Source organism: Pteronotus mesoamericanus, unplaced genomic scaffold (assembly GCF_021234165.1).
Source record: "Pteronotus mesoamericanus isolate MK-2021 breed Mesoamerican mustached bat unplaced genomic scaffold, CSHL_Meso_final contig_27, whole genome shotgun sequence".
In the NCBI taxonomy this organism is placed as follows: Eukaryota; Metazoa; Chordata; class Mammalia; order Chiroptera; family Mormoopidae; genus Pteronotus; species Pteronotus mesoamericanus.
In genome coordinates, this window is record NW_026555115.1 from 19,646,057 (window position 1) to 19,666,756 (window position 20,700).

Here is a 20,700-nt window from a genome sequence, read left to right on the forward strand (position 1 = left end):
GTGAAAAAAGAGACATGGTAAATAAAAGATATATGAGGCTGCTGCAGGCTAACACCACACACTGCTCAAAGCAAACTTATTTTTACAAGTAGAAAGAGTACACTCTAAAAATGATTTTTAAAAAGTATAACATAGTAAATACATAAGCCAGAAAAAGTCATTTATTATCATTATCAAGCATTATGTAGTACACATAATTGTATGTGCTATAAGTTTATGTGACTGGCAGTGCAGTAGGCTTGTTTACACTAGCATCACCACAAACACATGAGTAATGCACTGTGCTAAGATACTATGATTTCTACTACCTCACTAGGTAATAAAAATTTTTCAGCTCCTTTATAATCTATCAGACCACCATTGTATATACGGTCTATTGTTGACCAAACATGGTTATGTGGTACATTACTGTATTTCAGTTCTCTCCATTTTACTCCCTAAATATCTTCCCTTCAACACACTGCAACCTTTCATCCCTCAAACATTCCTTTTCTTCCTAACCAATAGGTGCTAGGCTTACTTATTTTCCTGACTTCCATGGTCTATCATTATTATTAAGAACCTGCCTCTTTTTTTTTTTTTTTTGTAATTGTGGTAAGATATTCATAACATGAAATGTACAATTTTAACCATTTTTCAGTGCAAAATTTAATGACATTAACTACATTTCACAATGTTGCATAACCACCACCAGTTTCCAAACACTTTGGTTGTTCCCACCTTCTTGCTATTGTGAATAATGACACTATAAACATTGCTGTACAAGTATCTGTTTTCAATTCCTTTGGATATATGCTTAGAACTGCTGGGTTATACTTGTATGGTAATTCTATGTTTAGTTTTTGAAGAACTGCCAAACTGATTTCCACAGTGGCTATGCCATTTTATATTCCCATAACCAACATACAAGAGTTCCAATTTTCCACATCCTTGCCAACATTTCTTATTTTCCATTTTTTAAGTTATAGCCATTATAGTGGGTATAAAGTGATATCTCATTGTGGTATTGATTTGTATTTCCCCAAAGACTGATATTGAGCAATTTTTCGTATTTTATAGACTATTTGTATGTTATTCAAGTCTTTTGTCCATTTATGAATTGTATCATTTGTTGAGTTGTATGAGTTCCTTCGTATATTCTAGGTATTAATTCTTTTCATTTTCTCAATTGTTTCCTTTTTGTTTTGTTGTTCACCTTTATTAATGTAAATCACATCATTCACTTACATCATGAATATGTTATTTCCTTTTCCTTTAGTGATACAGTCACCATTATCATTAGTACAATTCAGAGAAGTGAATCTATTGTTTTAGTCTTCAATCTTAGATAAAAATTACAAACCAAACATACCAAGACACACACCTTACATGCTGCAATGGTTTTCAGAAATCTAACTGCAGATTTGAGATATCAATGACTCTACATTTTCTCAACATTTTAATTTTTTCCAGACACATTTTTTAAATGCAAATTGCACACTATGTCAAAATAATTTCAACATGGCTTTATTTCTTATTATTTATTATTAAATCTAGGGCAAATTTTCTATGTGAGGTTCTAATATAGAAAAAAATTTTAAATAGCCATCATTAATAGATGACAACATCTCAATTACATTCTTCGATGCAAAAAAGGTTTTAATTTTGATGAAGTCCAATTAATCTATTTTTTTTATAGGCTGTGCTTCGAATTCCGCTAAAGAAATCATTGTTAAGTCCATGATCACAAAGACATTCCTCTTTGCTTTCTTCTAAAAGTTTAATAGTGTTGTTTTTTAAATTTATTCTTTGATCCACTATTTGGAATAATTTTTGTATATGGTCCCACTTCATTTTTTAGCATGTAGATATTCAGTTTTCTGAGCACCATTTATTGAAACGGCTGTTCTTTCCCCAGTGCCTCATCTTGGCAACCTTGCCAAAAATCAATTGTATTAGTTTCTTTGGGCTGCCATAACAAAATTTCACAAACAGAATGGTTTAAAACAATAGCAATTTGCCTCCAACAGTTCTGGAGGCTAGAAGTCCACATTCAAGGTGTTGAAAGAGCCATAGTCCCTCTGAAACCTTTAAGGAATCCTTCCTTGCCTCTTCCTGGCTTCTGGTGGTTTGTAGCAATCTTTGGCATTCCTTGGTTTATATATGCATCATTCCAATCCTCCTTCTTCATATGACATACTCTCTGTATCCACACTCACATGTATGGCTATCTTCATATGAGGACACTGGTCACACTAGATTATGATTCCAACCTACTGCATTATCACCTCATCTTAACTACTTACATCTGTAATGATCCTACTTCCAAAGGTCATATTTTCAGGTACTGCTGTTGCTAACATTGGGTTATTTCCCTCAAATCTCCTTTAGTCCTAAATTCGAGATTAAGTCAAAGAGTAAGACAATTTTTCAACCCCTCAACTGTGGTGAAATCTGTAAATCTTGGTTATTGTAAATAACGCAGCAATGAATATAGGTGTGCTTATATTTATCTCAAACTACTGTTTTGTATTTCTTCAGATAAATTCCCAGAAGTGGAACTTCTGGGTCATAAGGCAGTTCCATTTTCAATTTTTTGAGGTAACTCCGTTTTGCTTTCCACAGTAGCTGTACCTATCTGCATTCCTACCAACTGTGCAAAACCTTCCTCTACATACTCACCAGCACTTATTGTTTGTTAATTTATTGATAATACCATTCTGACAGGTGTGAGGAGATATCTCATTGTGGTCTTAATTTGAATTTCTCTAATGATTAGTGGTGTACAGCATCTTTTCATGTATCTGTTGGCCCACTATATGTCCCCTTTGGGAAGTACCTATTAAGGTCCTTTGCCCATTTTTTAATTGAATTGTTTGGGTGTTTTTGGTATTTTTATCAGCTCTCTAAAAATTTTGGGTATTATCCCCTTATAAAATATATTGGTAAACAAGCTCTCCCATTCAGTGGGTTATCTTTTCATTTTGTTGTGGTTTCCTTTGCTGTGCAGAAGCCTTTTGGTTTGATGTAGTCCCAGTTGTTTATTTTTTTTCTTTTGTTTCTCTTGCCCGAGGAGATACATCAGAAAAAAAAAAATTGCTAAAAGAAATGTCCAAGATTTTACTGCCTATGTTTTCTTCTAGGATTTTTACAGTTTCAAGACCAATATTTAAGTCTTTAATCCATTTGAATTTATTTTTGTGTGTGGCATAGAAAAGTTGTCTAGTTTCATTTTTTTTGCACGTATCAGTCCAATTTTCCCAATCCCATTTATTGAATGAACTGTCCTTAGCTCATTGAATGTTTTTGCCTCCTTTGTCAAATATTAATAAACTATAGAGGCATGGGTTTATTTCTGGGGTCTCTATTCGGTCCCACTGATCTGTATGTCTGTTTTATGCCAGTATCATGCTGTTTTGATTACTAGCCTTATAGTATAGTTTGATATTAGGTAGTGTGATTTCTCCAACTTTGCTCTTTCTCAAGACTGCTGTTGCTATTTGGGGTCTTTTGTGGGTTTCATATACATTTTTGGAATATTTATTCTAGTTCTGTGAAATACATCATTGGTATCTTGATAGGAATTGCATTGAATCTATAGATTGTTTGGGTAGTATGTGTATTTTAGTGATGTTAATTCTTCCTACCCATGAACATGGTATGTGCTTCCACTTATTTGTATCTTCTTCAATTTCTTTCTTCAGTGTCTTATAATTTTCCAAGTACAGGTCTTTAACATTCTTGGTTAAATTTATTCCTAAGTATTTTATTCTTTGTTAAGCACATGAAAGGGATTATTTTCTTAATTTCCCTTTCTGTTAGTTCATTATTGGCATATAAAAATGCAACTGATATCAGGGTATTAATTTTGTATCCTGCTACTTTGCTGAATTCATTTATCAGTTCTAGTAGTTTCTTGGTGGAATCTTTAGGGTTCTCTATATACAGTATCACATCATCTGCAAATAATGACAGTTATACTTCTTTTCTAATTTGGGTGCCTTTTATTTCTTCTTCTTATCTGATGGCTGTGGCTAGAACTACGTTGAATAAAAGTGCTGAAAGGGGACATCCTTGTTTTCATATCTTAAGAGGAACGCTTGTAGTTTTTGCCCCGTAAGTATAATGTAGGCTGTGGGCTTGTCATAAATAGCCTTTATTACATTGTGGTATGTTCCCTCTATTCCAACTTTGCTGAGAGTTTTTATCACAACTGGGTTTTGGATTTTATTAAATTCTTTCTCTGCATCTATTGATATGGTCATGTGGCTTTTATTCTTCCTTTTGTTTATGTGATGCATCATGTTTTTTGATTTGTGGATGTTGTACCAACCTTGCACAACCTGAATAAATCCCACTTGACCATAGTGTATAATCTATTTCATGTACTGCTGTATTTGGTTTGCTGATATCTTGTGGAAAATTTAGCACCTATATTCATTGGGTATACTGGCTTATAATTTTATTTCTTAGTAGTGTTTTTGGATTTACGATAATGCTGGACTTGTAAAATGAGCATGGAAGTCTTCCCTCCTCCTGAATTTTTTGAACTAGTTTGAGAAAGAGGTGTTAGTTCTTAGGGAAGTTTGGTAAAATTCACCTGTGAAGCCATCCAGTATAGGGCTTTTATTTTGGGGGAGTTTTTTTTATTATTGCTTAAATTTCAATAGGTGTAATCTGTCTAATCAGATTCTCTGATTCATCCTGATTCAGTTTTGGATGATTGTATGTTTTAGGAATTTACTCATTTGTCCAGGTTGTCCAATTTGTTGACATATAGTTGTTCTTAATGTTTTCTTACAATCCTTTGTGTTTCTTTGGGGTCAGCTGTTACTTCTCTTTCATTTGATTGCATTTATTTGGGTCCTCTCTTTTGTTATTGATGAGTCTAGTTAAAGGTTTGCCAATTTTGTTTATCTTTTCAAAGAACCAGCCCTTGGATTCATAATCTTTTGTATATTTTTAGACTCTATTTTGTTTATTTCTGCTCTGATCTTAATTATTTTCTTCCTTTTGGTTTGTTTTGTTGTTGTTCTTCAAGTTCCTTTATGTGTGAAGTTAGATTGTTTATTTGAGCTTTTTCTTGTTTCTTGAGGTAGGCCTATAATGTTATGAATTTCCCTTACAACTGCTTTCCCAGTATCTCACAGGTTTTGGGTTGTTGTGTCCTCATTTTCATTTTTTTCGAGGTATCCTTTGATTTTTTTCTTTGATCTCAATATTAACTCATTCATTGTCGAATAATGTTATTTATCTTCCATGTCTTTGTGTATTTTTTAGTTTTCTCCTTATTTTTGATTTCTAGTTGCATAGCATTATGGTTAGAGAAGATGTTTTATATGATTTCAATCTTTTTAAATTTACTGAGACTTGTTTGTGTCCTAACATGTGGCCTATCATAGAAAATGTCCCATGTGCACTTGAAAAGAATGTATATTTTGCTGCTTTGGGATGAAATGTCCGAAGATATCAATTAAATCAATTTGATCTAGTTTGTCATTTAAGGCTACTGTCTCATTGATGATTTCTTTTTTGGTCTGGTAGATCAATCCATTAATGTCAAAGGTGTATTGAAATCCCTTACTATGACTATTTCTGTCAACATCTCCTTTTAAGTCTATCTAGATTTCCTTTACACGTTGAGGTGCTCCATTTACTAAGGTAATATCCTCTTATTGGACTGTTCCCTTTATCATTATCATTATTTGTCTCTTACTATAGTCTTGGTTTTAAAGTCTATTTTGTCAGATATATTAAGTATTGCTACCACAGCTTTTTTTCCTTTCACATGAAATATCTTTTCCCATCCCTTTACCTTTAGTCCGGGTGTATCTTTTGTTCTGGGTGGGTCTCCTGAAGACAGCATATATATGGGTCTTGTTTTCTTATCCATTCAGCTACCCTATGTCTTTTTTTATATCCTCACCCTAGGACATGCTTATTGATTTTAGAGAGAGGGGAAGGGAGGGAGAGAGAGAAAGAGAGAGAGAAACATCAACATGAGATAGAAACATTGATCGGTTGTCTTCTTGTACATGACCCGATCTGAGACTAAGCCTGCAACCCAGGTATGCGCCCTGACCAAGAATCAAACCCACGACCCTTCGGTTTATAGGATGATGCTCCAATTAACTGAGCCACACAATTCCAGGCTACCTTATGTCTTTTGATTTGAGCACTTAAGCCATTTACATTTAAAATGATTATTGATGGATATGTATTTATTGGCATTTTATTTTTTTTAACTATGTTCCTATGGGCTTTTTTCTTTTCTTTTCTCCTTCTTCTTCTTAAAGCAAGCCCTTTAACATTTGTTGCAGTACTGGTTTGGTGGTCACAAGCATCTTTAGCTTTTTCTTGTTCGGAAAGATCTGCAGTTATCCTTCAATTTTAAATAACAGTCTTGACTGATAAAGTAGTCTTTATTGTAGGTTCTTGCTTTTCATCACTTTGAATGTTTCATGCCAATCAGTTCTGGCCTGAAACGCTTCTGTTGAGAAATCAGTGACAATGTTATGGGAGCTCCCTTGTGGGTAACTACTGCCTTTCTCTTGTGGCTTTTAAGGTTCTCTCCCTATCTTTAAGCTTTACCATTTTAATTATTATTTGTCTTGGTGTGGGCCACTTTGGGTCCCTCTTGTTTGGGACTCTTCACTTCCTGGATGGGTATGTCTTTTTCCTTCACCAAGTTACAGAAGTTTTTTGTCATTATTTCTGCAAATAGGTTCTGGATCCCTTGCACTCTCTCTTCTCCTTTGGAACTCCTATCATGTGGATGTTGATGCTTCATGTTGTCCCAAAGGTCCCCTAAACTATCTTCTTTTTTTAAATTATTTTTTCTTTTTGCTGTTCTGACTGCATATTTTTTTTTCCACCTTGTCCTACAAATCCTCTGTTTCATCTAACCTCCTGTTTATTCCTTCCAGTATATTTTTTATTTCAGATAGTTGCATTCCTTATTTCTGACTGGCCCTTTCTAACAGTTGCTATGTCTGTTCTCTGTTGAGCATCCTTATATTCATTACTGTGAATTCTATATCTGATAAATAGCTTGCCTTTTTAACTTTTCTTCTGGAGAATCATCTTGTTCATTTTGGGATGCCTCTTTGTGTTTGTTTCTATGCATTAGATAGATTTGCAAGGGCTCTCATGCAGGTCTACAACAGATGCTGCCTGTGATTGGCCCTGGGCAATGTGATTGGAGCTATCTGCGATCCACGGCTTGTGGCTCAATTTCCTGGGCCTGGGGCGGGGGCAGGGGTTCATGAGGAAAGGACCAAGCTGCACACCAAGGCCAGCTTTTACCAGTACTAGACCCAGGGGAAGGGCAGCCAAAATTTCAAAGGACCCAGAGATCGGCATCCACATGCAGGCTGCCTGTTAGGCCTAGGCGCTAAAAGAGCCTCTGGTCATTAAAAGCTCCTCAATGGGGCTTAAGCTCCACAGGATGGGGCAAGAGGGATTTCCATGGGTAGGGCTATTGCTTCCCCCTCAGGGTCATGCCACATGGAGTGGAATGCTCTGCCTGAGAAAGATGGCTTCTGCAATATGGGGTATGACTGAGCACAGGGATCCTGGCAGCTGACCCTTCAACCTTCTGCCCAGAGCTACCAACCCCAGACTCTCTTCATGTGGTTCTAGTCCACTCTGTCCTCCCTCCACGAGAGCCCAGAGTAAGTGGCTGCAAATGAAAGTTTGTGCATTGACCCTTTATGAGGGCGTCTGCATCTCTAGCCACCTTTCCCTGGTGGACAGAAACCTCTCTGCTTTTCACAGCCAGATGTTATGTGGTAGCCTTTCCTGGTTCTAGTGCTCTAGGCTGAGAAGTCTTGCTTGGGGTTTAGACCCCATACTTCTCAGGGGGAACCTCCTGGCCACTGAAATATCTCTCCAGAACTTCAGCTGCCCCCTACCTGTGGGAGCCCAGCCAGGCATCCTGTGCCTCCGTACTTTCTACCAGTTTCAATGTGGTGGCATGTTTCTTCTGTATCTTTGGTTATATGGCTTCTCTCCAGCTAGTCTTCAGTTGGTTGTTCAGGATGTCTTTTCTATTACTTAGTTATGGTTCAGTTTGGTCCTAGGAAGTGGTTAGTGTAGCTTCTACCTACTCTGATGCCATCTTGGATCTCCCTCATCTTAGTTTTTAATAGGTCAATTTACCAAACATTCATAACATGACAAATTCCTTAAGTCAGCCAATGAGATGTTTAAAACTTTTATCCCTTTGAGAATTAATGTGGTAACTCTAGAAATCTAATTTTCCCAGTCCTCGGGTGTTGCTGATCTTTCCTTGTTGAGGGCTGGAGCTGTCAGCTTGTAACCTTTCCAAACTATTTTTGCAAAGTGTTTATTTGTTGTATGGTCACTGAAGTTTCTGAAACTTCTGTTCTGTTATCTCTGTGATCAACTAGTGACCTGAGAAAGATTTTCATAAACGTCTGTCTCCAAAAAACACCTGTAAAGGAAACGGCCCTTTAAATCTTCCAGCAGATGCTGCAAAGGAAGCCACTGCAGCTGAGAGGGCTGAGAGGGCCAGAACCGAAGTGAGCATCAGAACCAGTCTTGCAAGGCACCGCCAAATCCATCAAAGCTTATCAGCTGACTTTTTTTTAGGACAAGGTCCCCACTGCCTGTTCTCGCACCAAGCACTCACACCAGGGATGTGGGCTACTTTCCCCATACCCACAGCAGAGTAGTAGGGAATGGTGGCTGGTTTCACATACCCTCTCATACCTAAGAACAGCAGCCTCTGCCTTCATCTAGCATTCTCCTAGTTGTTATAAGGGCCAATCAGGTTTTAGAGTTCTGAAACAGCTTATTCCACTCTTTCTTTCCAATTTCCTTTCTTTTTATTTATAAATCATGTTTATTCTATTACAGTTGTCTCAATTTTTACCCCTTTACCCCCTCTATCCATCCCACCCCTACCCCTCGCTCCCACAGTCAATTCCCACTCTGTTGTCCATGTCCATGGGTCATTCATACATGTTCTTTGTCTAGTCCCTTACCCTTCTTTCCACCATTGTCCTCTTTCCCCATCCCCTCTGGTCACTTTCAGTCTGCTCCATGTTTCCGTGCATGTGGTTTATTTTGTTCATTAGTTTATTTTGTTGAACAGAGTTGACTTATTGGTGAGATCATATGGTAATTGTCTTTCATCAACTGGCTTATTTCACTTAGTTTAATATTCTCCACTTCTATCCATGTTGTCGCAAAAGGTAGGAGTTTCATCTCTCTCTCTTTCTTTCTTAAATGTAGATTGATTTTATTTATTATTTAAATGTCGACATTAATTATAAAAATTCTTAAAAATGTAAAACCATTATGAAGTCTCAACAATTAAACCAACATGACATCAGCACAGAAATAATCAAGTAGATCAATGACGTGTAATGAACATTCTAGAGACAAACGTATATATCTGATTAATATATGAATGATTAAGTTGGTATTTCAAATCAATGGGTAAAATAAGGCTTATTCAACAAATAAGGTGCATAGACCACTATTACTTGAAGTAAAACAAATATAGAGCCCTATTTCACACATTATACAAGAAATATTCAGGTGAGTTAAAAATCAATATGTAGAATCTAAGGAGTTTTAGAAGAATATAGAACTAATATTTTTCATGACTGAAGTAAAATATTCAAGCCCAGAAGCTATAAAGTAAATATTGACAATATGACTATATTAAACACTTAACTATATAGTAATATACATATAAAAAAATTAAAGGACAAGGAACAGAATAGGAAAGTATTTGCAACACATCTAAAACACGGTTAATAGGTTTTTTGCTTCTTGTGGTTTTTTTAGGAAAAAAAGTTCTACAAAACTTTAGTCAATTAATGGGTAAAGAATACCAAAAAGTCATTTAAAGCTTTTAAAAAAAAATAATATAAATAAGCAAGAAATATACAAAAACAGGTTTAGTTTCAGCAAATAGTAAAGGAGCAATTAAAATAACATCATTGTCACAATCAGATTAATGAGAATTAAAAATACTGGTAATATCAAGTACTGGCAAATCTGAAAGGAACTGAGTACTCGTAGAAAATTTTTCTTCATCTTAAAGCAGTCCCTTTAGCATATTTTGCAGTGCTGGCTTGGTGGAGGTGTATTCTTTTAGCCTTCTTTTGTCTGGGAAACTCCTTATCTCACCTTCCATTTTAATGGAGAGCCTTGCTGGGTAGAGCAGTCTTGGTTGCAGGTCTTTGCTTTTCATGACTTGCAATATTTGTTGTCATTCCCTACTGGCTTGTAGTGTTTCTCTTGAGAAGTCACATGCTAGCCGTATCGGGGCTCTCTCCTACCTTACTATCTCTTTCTCTCTTGTTTGCTTTAGGATTCTGTTTGTCTTTGGTATTTGCCATTTTAATGATGATGTGTCTTGGAGTGGGCCTCACTGGGTTCCTCTTGAATGGGACCCTCTGTGCTTCCTGGACTTGTGTGACTTTTTCCTCTCCTCAAATTAGGGAAGTTTTCCATCATGACTTTTTCAAACAGGTTCTCTCTCCCTTCCTCATCCTCTTCTCCTTCTGGTATCCTATTATATGGATATTATTACGTTTCTGGTTGTCCTCCATTTCTCTAAATGCCTCTCCATTCTTTTTGAGTCTTTTTTCTTTGTCTTGCTCTTTCTGGGAGCTTTTTTCTACCTTCAGCTTGCTGATTCGGCCCTCGGCTTCATTTAGCCTGCTTTTGATTCCTTCTACTGTGTTCTTCAATTCAGAAATGGTATTCTTCATTTCCTCTTGTCTCTCATTGATAGTTTCTATGTCCTTTTTCATGCTGATATAGTTTGCAGTAAGGTCCTCGTAGTTTCCCTGTAGTTTCTTGTAATTCTTTCTGAGCTCACTGAGCCCATTGGGCTTCCTTAGAACTGCTGTTTGGAACTCAGTATCTGATAGTTTACTTGCCTCTATTCCATTTAGTTCTCTTTGTGGGGATTCTTCCTTTCCCTTGAAGTGGGGTGTATTTCTTTGTCTTCCCATTATTTGTGAGACTCTTCTCTTTTGCTTCTGCTTCTTAAGTTGATCTGTCTTGATTTTCTGACTTTGCGGTGTGAACTTCTATGGTTGGAGACTGCTGTTTTTACTTTCTGGATCTGCCTCTGATGATGTCAGATGTTGACCCTGTCTGACCTGAGGCAGTCTGTTGGAGATGTCCAGTAATCTACTGTTTGTGGCTGTCTCCTTCAGCTGTTAATCTAGTCACTCTGCACTTAGCAGGCCGCCTTAGACAGCTCAGGGCAGGGCAGAGTCCCTCCTCGGGACGGGGTTATGGGGTCCTCACACTGCTGCTCTATGGGGGAGGAGTCTGCACTGGCATCCTACCAGCTATTCTCTCCCTTCTCTCCCTAAAGCCTCTGTCCCCTGTCTCTCCCTAAGTGTCTCCAGACCTCTCTGCGCCCCATTTAGCCAGAGATCTACTATCTATGGCTGCCACTCTACACTCAGCAGGCAGCTTAGACAGCACAGGGCAGGGTGGAATCCCACCTGGGGGAGGGGCTACTGGGTCCTTTGACGTTGATGCCATTCAGGGGGAGTGGCCACTTCCTGAGCAAGATGGCTCCTGCCCCGCGGGGGATGAGTCAGCACTGAGAGCCCGCCAGCTACTCTCTCAGTTCTCTCCCCAAAGCCTCCTTGCCCAATCTCTCCTCAGGTGTCTCTAGCCCACTCTGCCCCTGCTTGCCGGAGACCAGAGTAAGTGACTGCAAATAAAAATTTTGCATTGGCCCTATAGAAGGCTCTTTGCGTCCCAGCCGCCTGTTTCCAGCAGAGAGCAACCCTGCCGCTTTTCACAGCGGGCTGTTTTCTGTGTAGTTTTTGGGCTCTGGTGCTGTGGGCTAGAGATTCCCGCTTTTGGTTTAGACCCTGCTCTTCTCATGGGGGATCCCACTGGCCGTTTCAATATCCTCCTGGTGCTGCTGCCGGTGGACGCCCCGCCGCCTTCTCAGGTTTGTACCGGACTCTTTACCAGTTAGACTGCACTAAAGCGGATTATTCTGTCTCTGAAGTTACAAGGCTCCTCTCTTGCTATTGTTTAGTTGTTTGTTCCAGGTGATTTCTCCCCAATTTAGTTGTAATTCCAGGTTGGTCCTGGGAGGAGGTCAGTGTGACTTCCACTCACTCCTTCGCCATCTTGATTCCCCTCCAATTTTCTACTCCATTATTTTGCATATCATTCTCTGCCCCTTGACTGTCAAGTTAACTGTCTGCCTTTTCAACTCCTAACCTGGAATCAATCTAACCTTCTTTGCTCTCCACCTTCAATGCCAGAACAATTGAGAGGTGTTGGAGAATCACATAGCCTTGTGAATTCGTACCACATTTCATATCTATGAAATGCAACCTTGCCTATGTTTTTAAAGTCACTTAAAATTATAAAAGTGTTTCTCTTGTCCTTCATTACTTTCTTCTCCATTCCCCACAAATGGGATGTCCAAATTTTCATGAGATTTCTCAAGCCCTAGAAATCTCAAACAAAATAAAACACAAAAAATACCTTCCTCAACTCCTCCACCAGCTACACCTACAGCCATCACACATTTTCCTTAGTTCAGAGAAAAACCTTTCCCTCTCCAAGTTTACAGCTCACATCTCTACCTGTCCTCTCCATATACATGGCTTCCTGCCTCTTCCATCACTTCATTTAATCAACTATTTCTTCAGTTCTCTTCTTTAAATACCCTTAACCTCTGCATCTTTGAAACAGAACCAAAAACATTTCTCTTGACCCAGGATGCCCCTCACCTAGCTAAGCACCCTCAAAGTTTCCTCATTACCTCCCACTCCCTCAACCAAATACAATTCAGTACAGTCACCAATGTTCCCAGATTTCCAGGATCCATGTCAATCTGACTTGACCTTTCTGCACTAGTGCTCAGACTATCATGTCCTCTGTCCTAAAACTGCCACTTTGTAAGTTTCTCTGATAACCCTGTATTATTTATCCTCCTACCTCTCAAAGCACATCTCCTTGGTTTCCCTTGCAAATTTCATTCATTTGATGGCCAGTAAAATGCTGGTGTTTGCTGGGGGTTGTATCCTTGGTCCCCCTCTCTTTTTATCTAGCTGCTCTCGGTAGAAAATCTGACCCATACTCATGAATGCAGTCATCACAGAACCGCTCACCAATCCACACCTCCAGGGCCAGCCTCTCACTTCAGTTCCATTCCCTCACCAATAGCTGCCTTCCTATATCTCCTAAGATTGTCTCACAACATCTCAAATGCAGCATGTCGACCCCAAACCTGCTGCTCCTCTTCCTCTTGTGTGCCACACCTGAGTCGATGGTATCCTTTAAGTGCTTGGCCCAAAATTTGGGGGTGGAGGGTTCTTAACATCTCTAGAGCTTATAGTCTAATGGGGTGGGTAAGAAACTAATGAGTAAATAAAAATGTTATTTCACATGGCAATTATGCTATGAAAAGGAATAGAGTAACTGGGGAGTAAGGTGTCTTTTTAGATATGAAAGCAGAGACCTGAATAAGCAATAGTCTTCACAGAGACTTCTCAGTCTTAGTTTCATTATCCCCAAATCCACTGTCCACCTTGATTCAAGAATATTCTTTCTAAAATGTCAATTTGGTCACATTACTCTTCTGCTTAACATCTTTTGATAGTTTCCCACTGTTTATGAGAGGCAAACTTCTTACTACAAGAAATGAACTTTCCTGCTCTGGGACCCTACCTTCTTCTCCAGGTTCACCTCAATCTATTATGTGCCAGGTACTCTTCTAGGTGTGAAGGACTGAGCAAAAAACAGGTCAAACAAAAATACCAATACTCATGGAACTTCTTGCTTCTATGAGAGAGATATAATAAAAATGCAAATAAGTAAAAAAGTTTAGATAATGATAAGCGCTATGAAGAAAATAAAATGGTAATATGAGGGATAAATAAAATGGTCAGGGAAGGTCTCTTAGAAGTGATCTTTGAAGTAAGGTCTGAATGATGAGAAAGATAAATCCCAGGTAGGAGAGCTCCAGAGAGAGAAGACAATAGATTCAAAGCTGCTCCTTCCAAATGCAGGAACCAGTGGGAAGTGTTCAAGAAACAGAGAGCAAGCTAGTGTGGCTGGAGAGCACAAGCTAGGAGGAGGGTGGTCAAAAATGAGGTCAGAGCAAAGGAGTTAAACACTTGGGCGTGGTGTTGTCCCTAAATCACCCCTTGATTTCCAAAGTACTTTTGGTGCTTCAGATACAACATTCTCTTGTTCCTCATGCATTTGCCAGGGATTTGCTCTTCCCATTTAGGAAACTCATACTCATCCTTCAACACTTGGCTCAAGTGGCTCTGTGAAACCTACCCTAACTCCTCTTCTCTGTTCTTCAGTCTCCCCGCTCCAGGCTGCATCCCAAGTATCTGTGTGCACATCTGTATCTACAACTGGACTGGGAGCCTCCTGAGGGTACTGTCTGTTCACTTTTAGAGTCTCACCACCTAGTCCATATATGAAAGAAATTAAAAAATGTTGCTTTACCAATAACAACTATCAGATTGTGTTTGACAGATATGACATCTATTGATACAAGATTCTTTGGAGCCATTCTACAATAGCAGCTACTTATACACTTGAATCTAATTTTTAATCACTGATTCAGCAAATATTTATATAGCAATGTGTGCCAGGAGCTGGGGACACAGCTGGGAACAGAGAAACATCTCATCTTTGCCCTTATTAATATATCTTCTACCAAGGAAGTCAAACAAATAATTACTCAATTGCCTACTTATAACGGAAATAAGTCCTACAAAGGAGAAATACTGGGTGCCATGAGTATATTTAACAGGGAGACCCTGCCTACTCTGGGTCAGGAAAGGTTTCTTTGAGAAGTGACAATGGAATTGAGCTCCGAAGGATGCATCAGAACAAACAAGGAGAATGAACATTCCCAACAAAATATATCACATGTTCAAAGTTTCCAAGGCAGGGTGAAGCATAGTAGTTTTAAGACTACTGCAGCTGTAGAACAGAGACAGGAAGAAGATCACATGATGAAAGTAGCATCATTAATTCATAACACATAGAAAACAATCTAGAATACTGATCTCAAGCAGTAGCATATAGTCCGATATTCACTTAGCAGTGATTTAGGTTTATTTTATCTCTGCCAACAATAAATGGAGGAATGTAAGAAAAACATGAATGTCAATACTGTAAATTAATTGCCTCTCTAACACATTATACCATTCTGTGGCTCCTAATGTATTTTGTGTCATAAGTAATTGGTAAGAACCACTGACACAAGTATCAAGTACTACAAAAAAAAAAAGGTATTTTTGGTGCTACGGGAACACATTAGCTTATGTACTTGTATTACGAGACTATAAATTCCTTGAAGACTGGTATTCTTCTTCATCTTTATCTTTAGTTCATCAACCAACACAGTGCCTTACTCCCTCCAATGCACAGTTACTAAGTGCAATTGGTTCCTTTAACTGAGTTTATGGTACTCATTGGTGCACACTTTGATCTGAGGTTTTTTGGCAGAAGCCTCCCTGACAGACAGACAGTGACTAAAGAAAAAAAGGGCTTATGATTTTTTTAGAACAAAGAAATTTAAAGCAACCAAAATGGAGGAGATATCACCAAGAGTTATTTTATAATACACCTCTGATTAAATATATTGGAAAAATTTTTAACCTGAAGAATTTGAAGAAAACTGAAAGACTGAACAGAAGTTAATAAAAAAACAAGTGGTGGGGGGTAGGCAGAGACAAATGTATTTGAAAAAATAAATTAATTAAAAAAAAACAAAAAAACAAGTTTTTTGGCATAGAAGTCCAGGGAGAATGGGGGAACAAGGAGAAAAGGATGTTCAAAAATTTTAGACTCCTTGACAGTACCTAAAGGAAAATAATGTTTCTGTGGTGACAAAGGCAGAAACACCCCCCATTGACACAGGAGGAAAGACAATGAGCTGGGAAGAGAAGGTGCTGGCTGAAACTGGAATGAACATATTCCACAAGGTCCAGTCTCTTTTTTCTGCCAAAAATGAGCAAAGAATGTCAGGGAGCTTGTAGAACCTGCCAGCATTATAACCCACAATAGCTCACTGGGGCTCTGTGAGCAGAAAAGGTTGTTATTTTAATGTAAAAGAAGCATGAAATCTTCTGTGTCTTTTTTTTAATATCCAGTATTTTAGTTCCTACATGCAAAGTTTCTAAAACTCTCAAAAAAAACCAAACATCCCAAGGAAGAATACCGAAGAAGGAACAATTGTTTCAAGAAATCTTACCCTTCTACAACAGCAACACCAATAAGAAAAGTGACCTATCTTGGAATCTGATTCATATTTCCCCTAAAAGTGAGATGATCTGACTGCAACATAAAAACTTTCCTTCCTAATTCTCTGAGCTTCAAGTCATGAATGACCTGATACGGGGTTCTGATGAAAGCAAGCTCTGTGGACAATGACATAATCTCAAAATCCAACCCATCATTATACTTACAATCAGTTGTTTCCCTAAGGAGACTATCCTGCCTCTATTTCCATATCACCCACTTCCCAGATATACCTTGGTCCTGTTTGCCAGCTTTTGCTCCCTAACTCCCTCTAAATTTGGTGTCGAGGGTGGAGAGTGGGAGACTCATTGTCCAAATCCTCTGTCTTTTTTGTAAAGTGTACTTTATTGACTATGCTATTACAGTTGTCCGATTTTTTTCTCCCCTTTATTCCCCTCTGCCCTGCACCAACTCTCCCACCAGCATCCCCCGCCCCGCCCCCATTCAGTTCATATCCATGGGTCACACATATAAGTTCTTTGGCTTCTCCATTTCCTATACTATTTTTATCCTCCCCTGTCTATTTTGTACCTACCATTTATGCTTCTTATTCCATGTACCTTTCCCCCGCTTTTCCACCCTCGCCCTCCCCACTGCTAAATTTCCCTCCCCATGTGATCTCTATTTCTGTAATTCTGCTCCTGTTCCACTTGCTTGCTTAATTCATTTTTGTTTGTAGGTTCAATTTTTGATAGTTGTGAGTTTGTTGTCATTTTACTGTTCATAGTTTTTGATCATCTTAGACGGGACGCTTTAGCATTTCAGATAATTAAGGGCTTGATGATGATGAACTCTTTAACTTGACCTTATCTGGGAAGCACTTTATCTGCCCTTCCATTCTAAATGATAGCTTTGCTGGGTAGAGCAATCTTGGATACAGGTTCTTGCCTTGCATGACTTTGAATACTTCTTTCAAGCCCCTTGTTGTCTGCAAGGTTTCTTTTGAGAAATCAGCTGATAGTCTGATGGGAACTCCTTTGTAGGAACCTGTCTCCTTTTCTCTTGCCGCTTTTAAGATTCTCTCCTTATCTTTAATCTTGGGTAATGTAATTATGATGTGCCTTGGTGTGTGCTTCCTTGGGTCCAACTTCTTTGGGACCCTCTGAGCTTCCTGGATCTCCTAGAAGTCTATTTCCTTGGCCAGACTGGGGAAGTTCTCCTTTATTATTTTTTCAAATAGATTTTCAATTTCTTGCTCTTCCTTTTCTCCTTCTGGCACCCCTAATGATTCAGATGCTGGTATGTTTCAAGTTGTCCCAGAGGTTCCTAAGCCTCTCTTCATTTTGTTGAACTCTTGTTTCTTCATTCTGTTCTGGTTGCATGTTTATTTCTTCCTTCTGCTCCAAATCATTCATTGAGTCCCGGTTTCCTTCCCTTCACTGTTGGTTCCCTGTATATTTTTCTTTGTTTCACTTTGCATAGCCTTCACTTTTTCCTCTATTTCACAACCATACTCAGTCATTTCTGTGAGCATCCTGATTACCAGTGTTTTGAACTCTTCATCTGATAGGCTGCCTCTCTCTTTGTCACTTAATTCTTTTTTTGTTTTTTTGGAGCTTTGACGTGTTCTTTCATTTGGGCCATATTTCTTTGTCTCAGTGCACCCTTTACGTTGGAAGGGGCGGAACCTTACGTATTCACCAGGGTAGAGCAACTCACTTCGCTGTGTTGTGGCACTGTATGTGGGGGAAGGGTCGGAGAGGGAACAATGCCACTTGCTCGGCTCTTGGCCAGCCTTCAGTCACTTCCCCGACAATCCACAAGCAAATTGGGTCCTTCTGGTGCTGATTCCCCAGTGAGTGGGCTTGGGTACATTCTAGGACGCTGTGGGTCTCTCCAGCGAACACTCCTGTGAGGCTGGGAGTTTCTCCCACTGCCACAACCCTACAGGTTTTTATTTCCAGAGGTTTTGAGGCTTTCTTTTCCCACGCTGGAACCCTGGGTTGTGTGGTCTGTCTTGCTCCCCTGTTGTTCCTCCTGGTTTATCCTACACAAATGTAGGAACACCAGCTGCCATCTTGCCGCACATTCTCTCCACCCAGGCAGGCTGCCTGTCTTTGCCCCTCCTACCAGTCTGGATGAATGTTTCTTCTTTAACTCCTTGGTTGTTGGACTTCCATGCAGTTCGATTTTTTTGGAAGTTGTGGCTGTTTTTTGTTTTTTAAATTTGTTGTCTTTCTTTTGTTTGCACGAGGAGGCAAAGTGTATCTACCAACGCCTCCAGCTTGGCTGGTAATCCAAATCCTCCATCTTCTCTCTTCTATCCTTATAATCCCTACCACAGAACGAACCTACTTCTCCAAACTATGCCTACAGAAAGTTCTCAACTAGGAGTGATTGTGTCCCCACCCCCACCCCAGGGGACATTTGGTCATGTCTGGAAACATTTCTGTTTGTCAAAATTGGATAAGGAGGCTACTGATATCTAGTAAGTAGAGGCCAGGAATGTTGCTAAACACCCTACAATGCCCAGGACAGCCCCCAACAACAAAGAGTTACTGGCCCAAAATGTCCATAGTACCACTGTGTAGAAACCCTGATCTATTGTACATTGACGACTTTAATTCATTTATTACTTCATCTGAAAAATATATTATTACCTATTTAAGACTTCCTATGCCTAAGTCACTGAGTAGGGAGTGGGTAGAGGGAGTTTCAGGGGAACTGCTGATGAAGCAACCAACCTGAGGAGCATTATGCCCTGAAAGAAAGAGGTACCCATCTGGAGAAAATGAGCCCTGCCTCAGTCTAAACCAGACCAATGTTCTAACCACTTTTGGGATACCTCCAAATGTACATGCCCCAAGACACACACTTTATCACGTTCTCATCTACCCACCTTCATCACCTCCTAACTCATTCCTTCTCTTATATTCTCAATAATTTCTATCATACATTTCCTCCCAAACATCAAGCCAGAAACACTGTTAAATTTGAACTTCCTCTTGCCTAATACTGACTTAAAAGCCAAGTCCCTATGAATTCACTTTGATTATATTTCTCAGACTTATCCTTATACTCTATATCCACCACCAATATCCCTCATTGCCCCAAATTCAAGGTGCTCTTTGGGGTCTAGTGCTTTGTAACAAAGAAACACTTTACAGTGTTGAAGGCAAATGGGAACAGTGGAAAGAGCATATACTCTGAGATAAAAAGATAATTTGGAATTTTGTCTCTATTTAGTAACTAAATGACCTTGAACAATTTACTTATTTCTCTGAGCCTCAGTTTCTTTCTCCATAGAAATAGGCAATATCAAAATAGCAGGTTTCTTTGCAAGGGTAATGAAACCAAAGGTACTATCACAGATCTTCACCATATGGTAGCTATTACAATATTATAACTGTGTTTAATTTATATATACTTCTTATGCTGTATGTACTTAAATATTAAATTTGGAATAGACTGAAAATATAAACCATAATTATAGTATTGTGTTTCTGAAATCTGTTAGGTTCCCTGAATCTTTTAAGTTATAACCTAATTTTTAAGATCGTTGATCATTTGAAAAAACCAATTCGCACTAAAATAAAGGAATAGATAATTTTAATAACAGCAAAAGTCTTTTTATTGTCATTATTTTATGTAAGTCAAACCCAGATGACGTGCAGGGAACATATTTTAATAAGCCAGAAAGCAGGCTTACTTTCATCTGTCTTAACCAAGCAAACTGTTCTTAATTCACAAATTTAAAACTCCCCAAACAGGTTTCACAGCAGTATTCACTATGGTATGAACCCAACAATAGAGAGCTCATCATACTTACTTGTTCCATGTAATAAAAGTTGCTCTTTGTGTTGAGATGCCAAGACCAACAATTTGATTCATCTCTATTCCTGCAGCTAAAAATAAAGATAGATAAAACACATGTTTAAAAGCCAATGAAATTTTTCTTTATAAATTATAGTATGGAAAAGAAAGTATTGAGTATAATCTTCAGAAAAAAAATCTAGGTTTAGCATTTTTCTTTTTTCTTTTTCTTTTTATTGTTGTTCTATTACAGTTCTCCCAATTTTTTCTGCTGTTTCTCTCCCCTATCCCATCCAGCACCACCTCCACACAGTCAATCCCCACCCAGTTGTCCATGTCTTTTTTCCTTTTTTTAATTGTTTCAACATTATTTTGTATTGATTACAGGTGTACAGCATAGTGGTTAAACAATCATATATTTTACAAAGTGTTCCCCCTGGCATTTCCAATACCCACCTGGAATATTAATAACACAATTGGAGCTAATAAAGAAAGCATTACTGAGATGATGGTGTAGTTTCGCTTTTTTTTTTTTTTTACTTAAAGGGGAAAAAGGTCATATTCTAATAACAAAATGGCCTTTTTGCTTTAAGTGTTAGCAAAAACAAACACTATTAAAAGTGAGATTGTATTTTCTTCTTGATAATACTAAAAGACTGGATCTCAATTTAA

At 38.5% G+C, this 20,700-nt stretch overlaps 1 protein-coding gene across 1 annotated transcript in view; it reads right to left on the bottom strand.

The window, feature by feature from the left end:
- GK5 (glycerol kinase 5) overlaps positions 1 to 20,700 on the bottom strand; it is a 125,038-nt gene that overhangs the window by 75,317 nt on the left and 29,021 nt on the right. Inside the window, exon 3 of the mRNA XM_054575089.1 lies at positions 20,045 to 20,120. Within this exon, the coding sequence (XP_054431064.1) occupies positions 20,045 to 20,120 (76 nt within the window). The remainder of the gene's footprint in view (positions 1 to 20,044; positions 20,121 to 20,700) is intronic.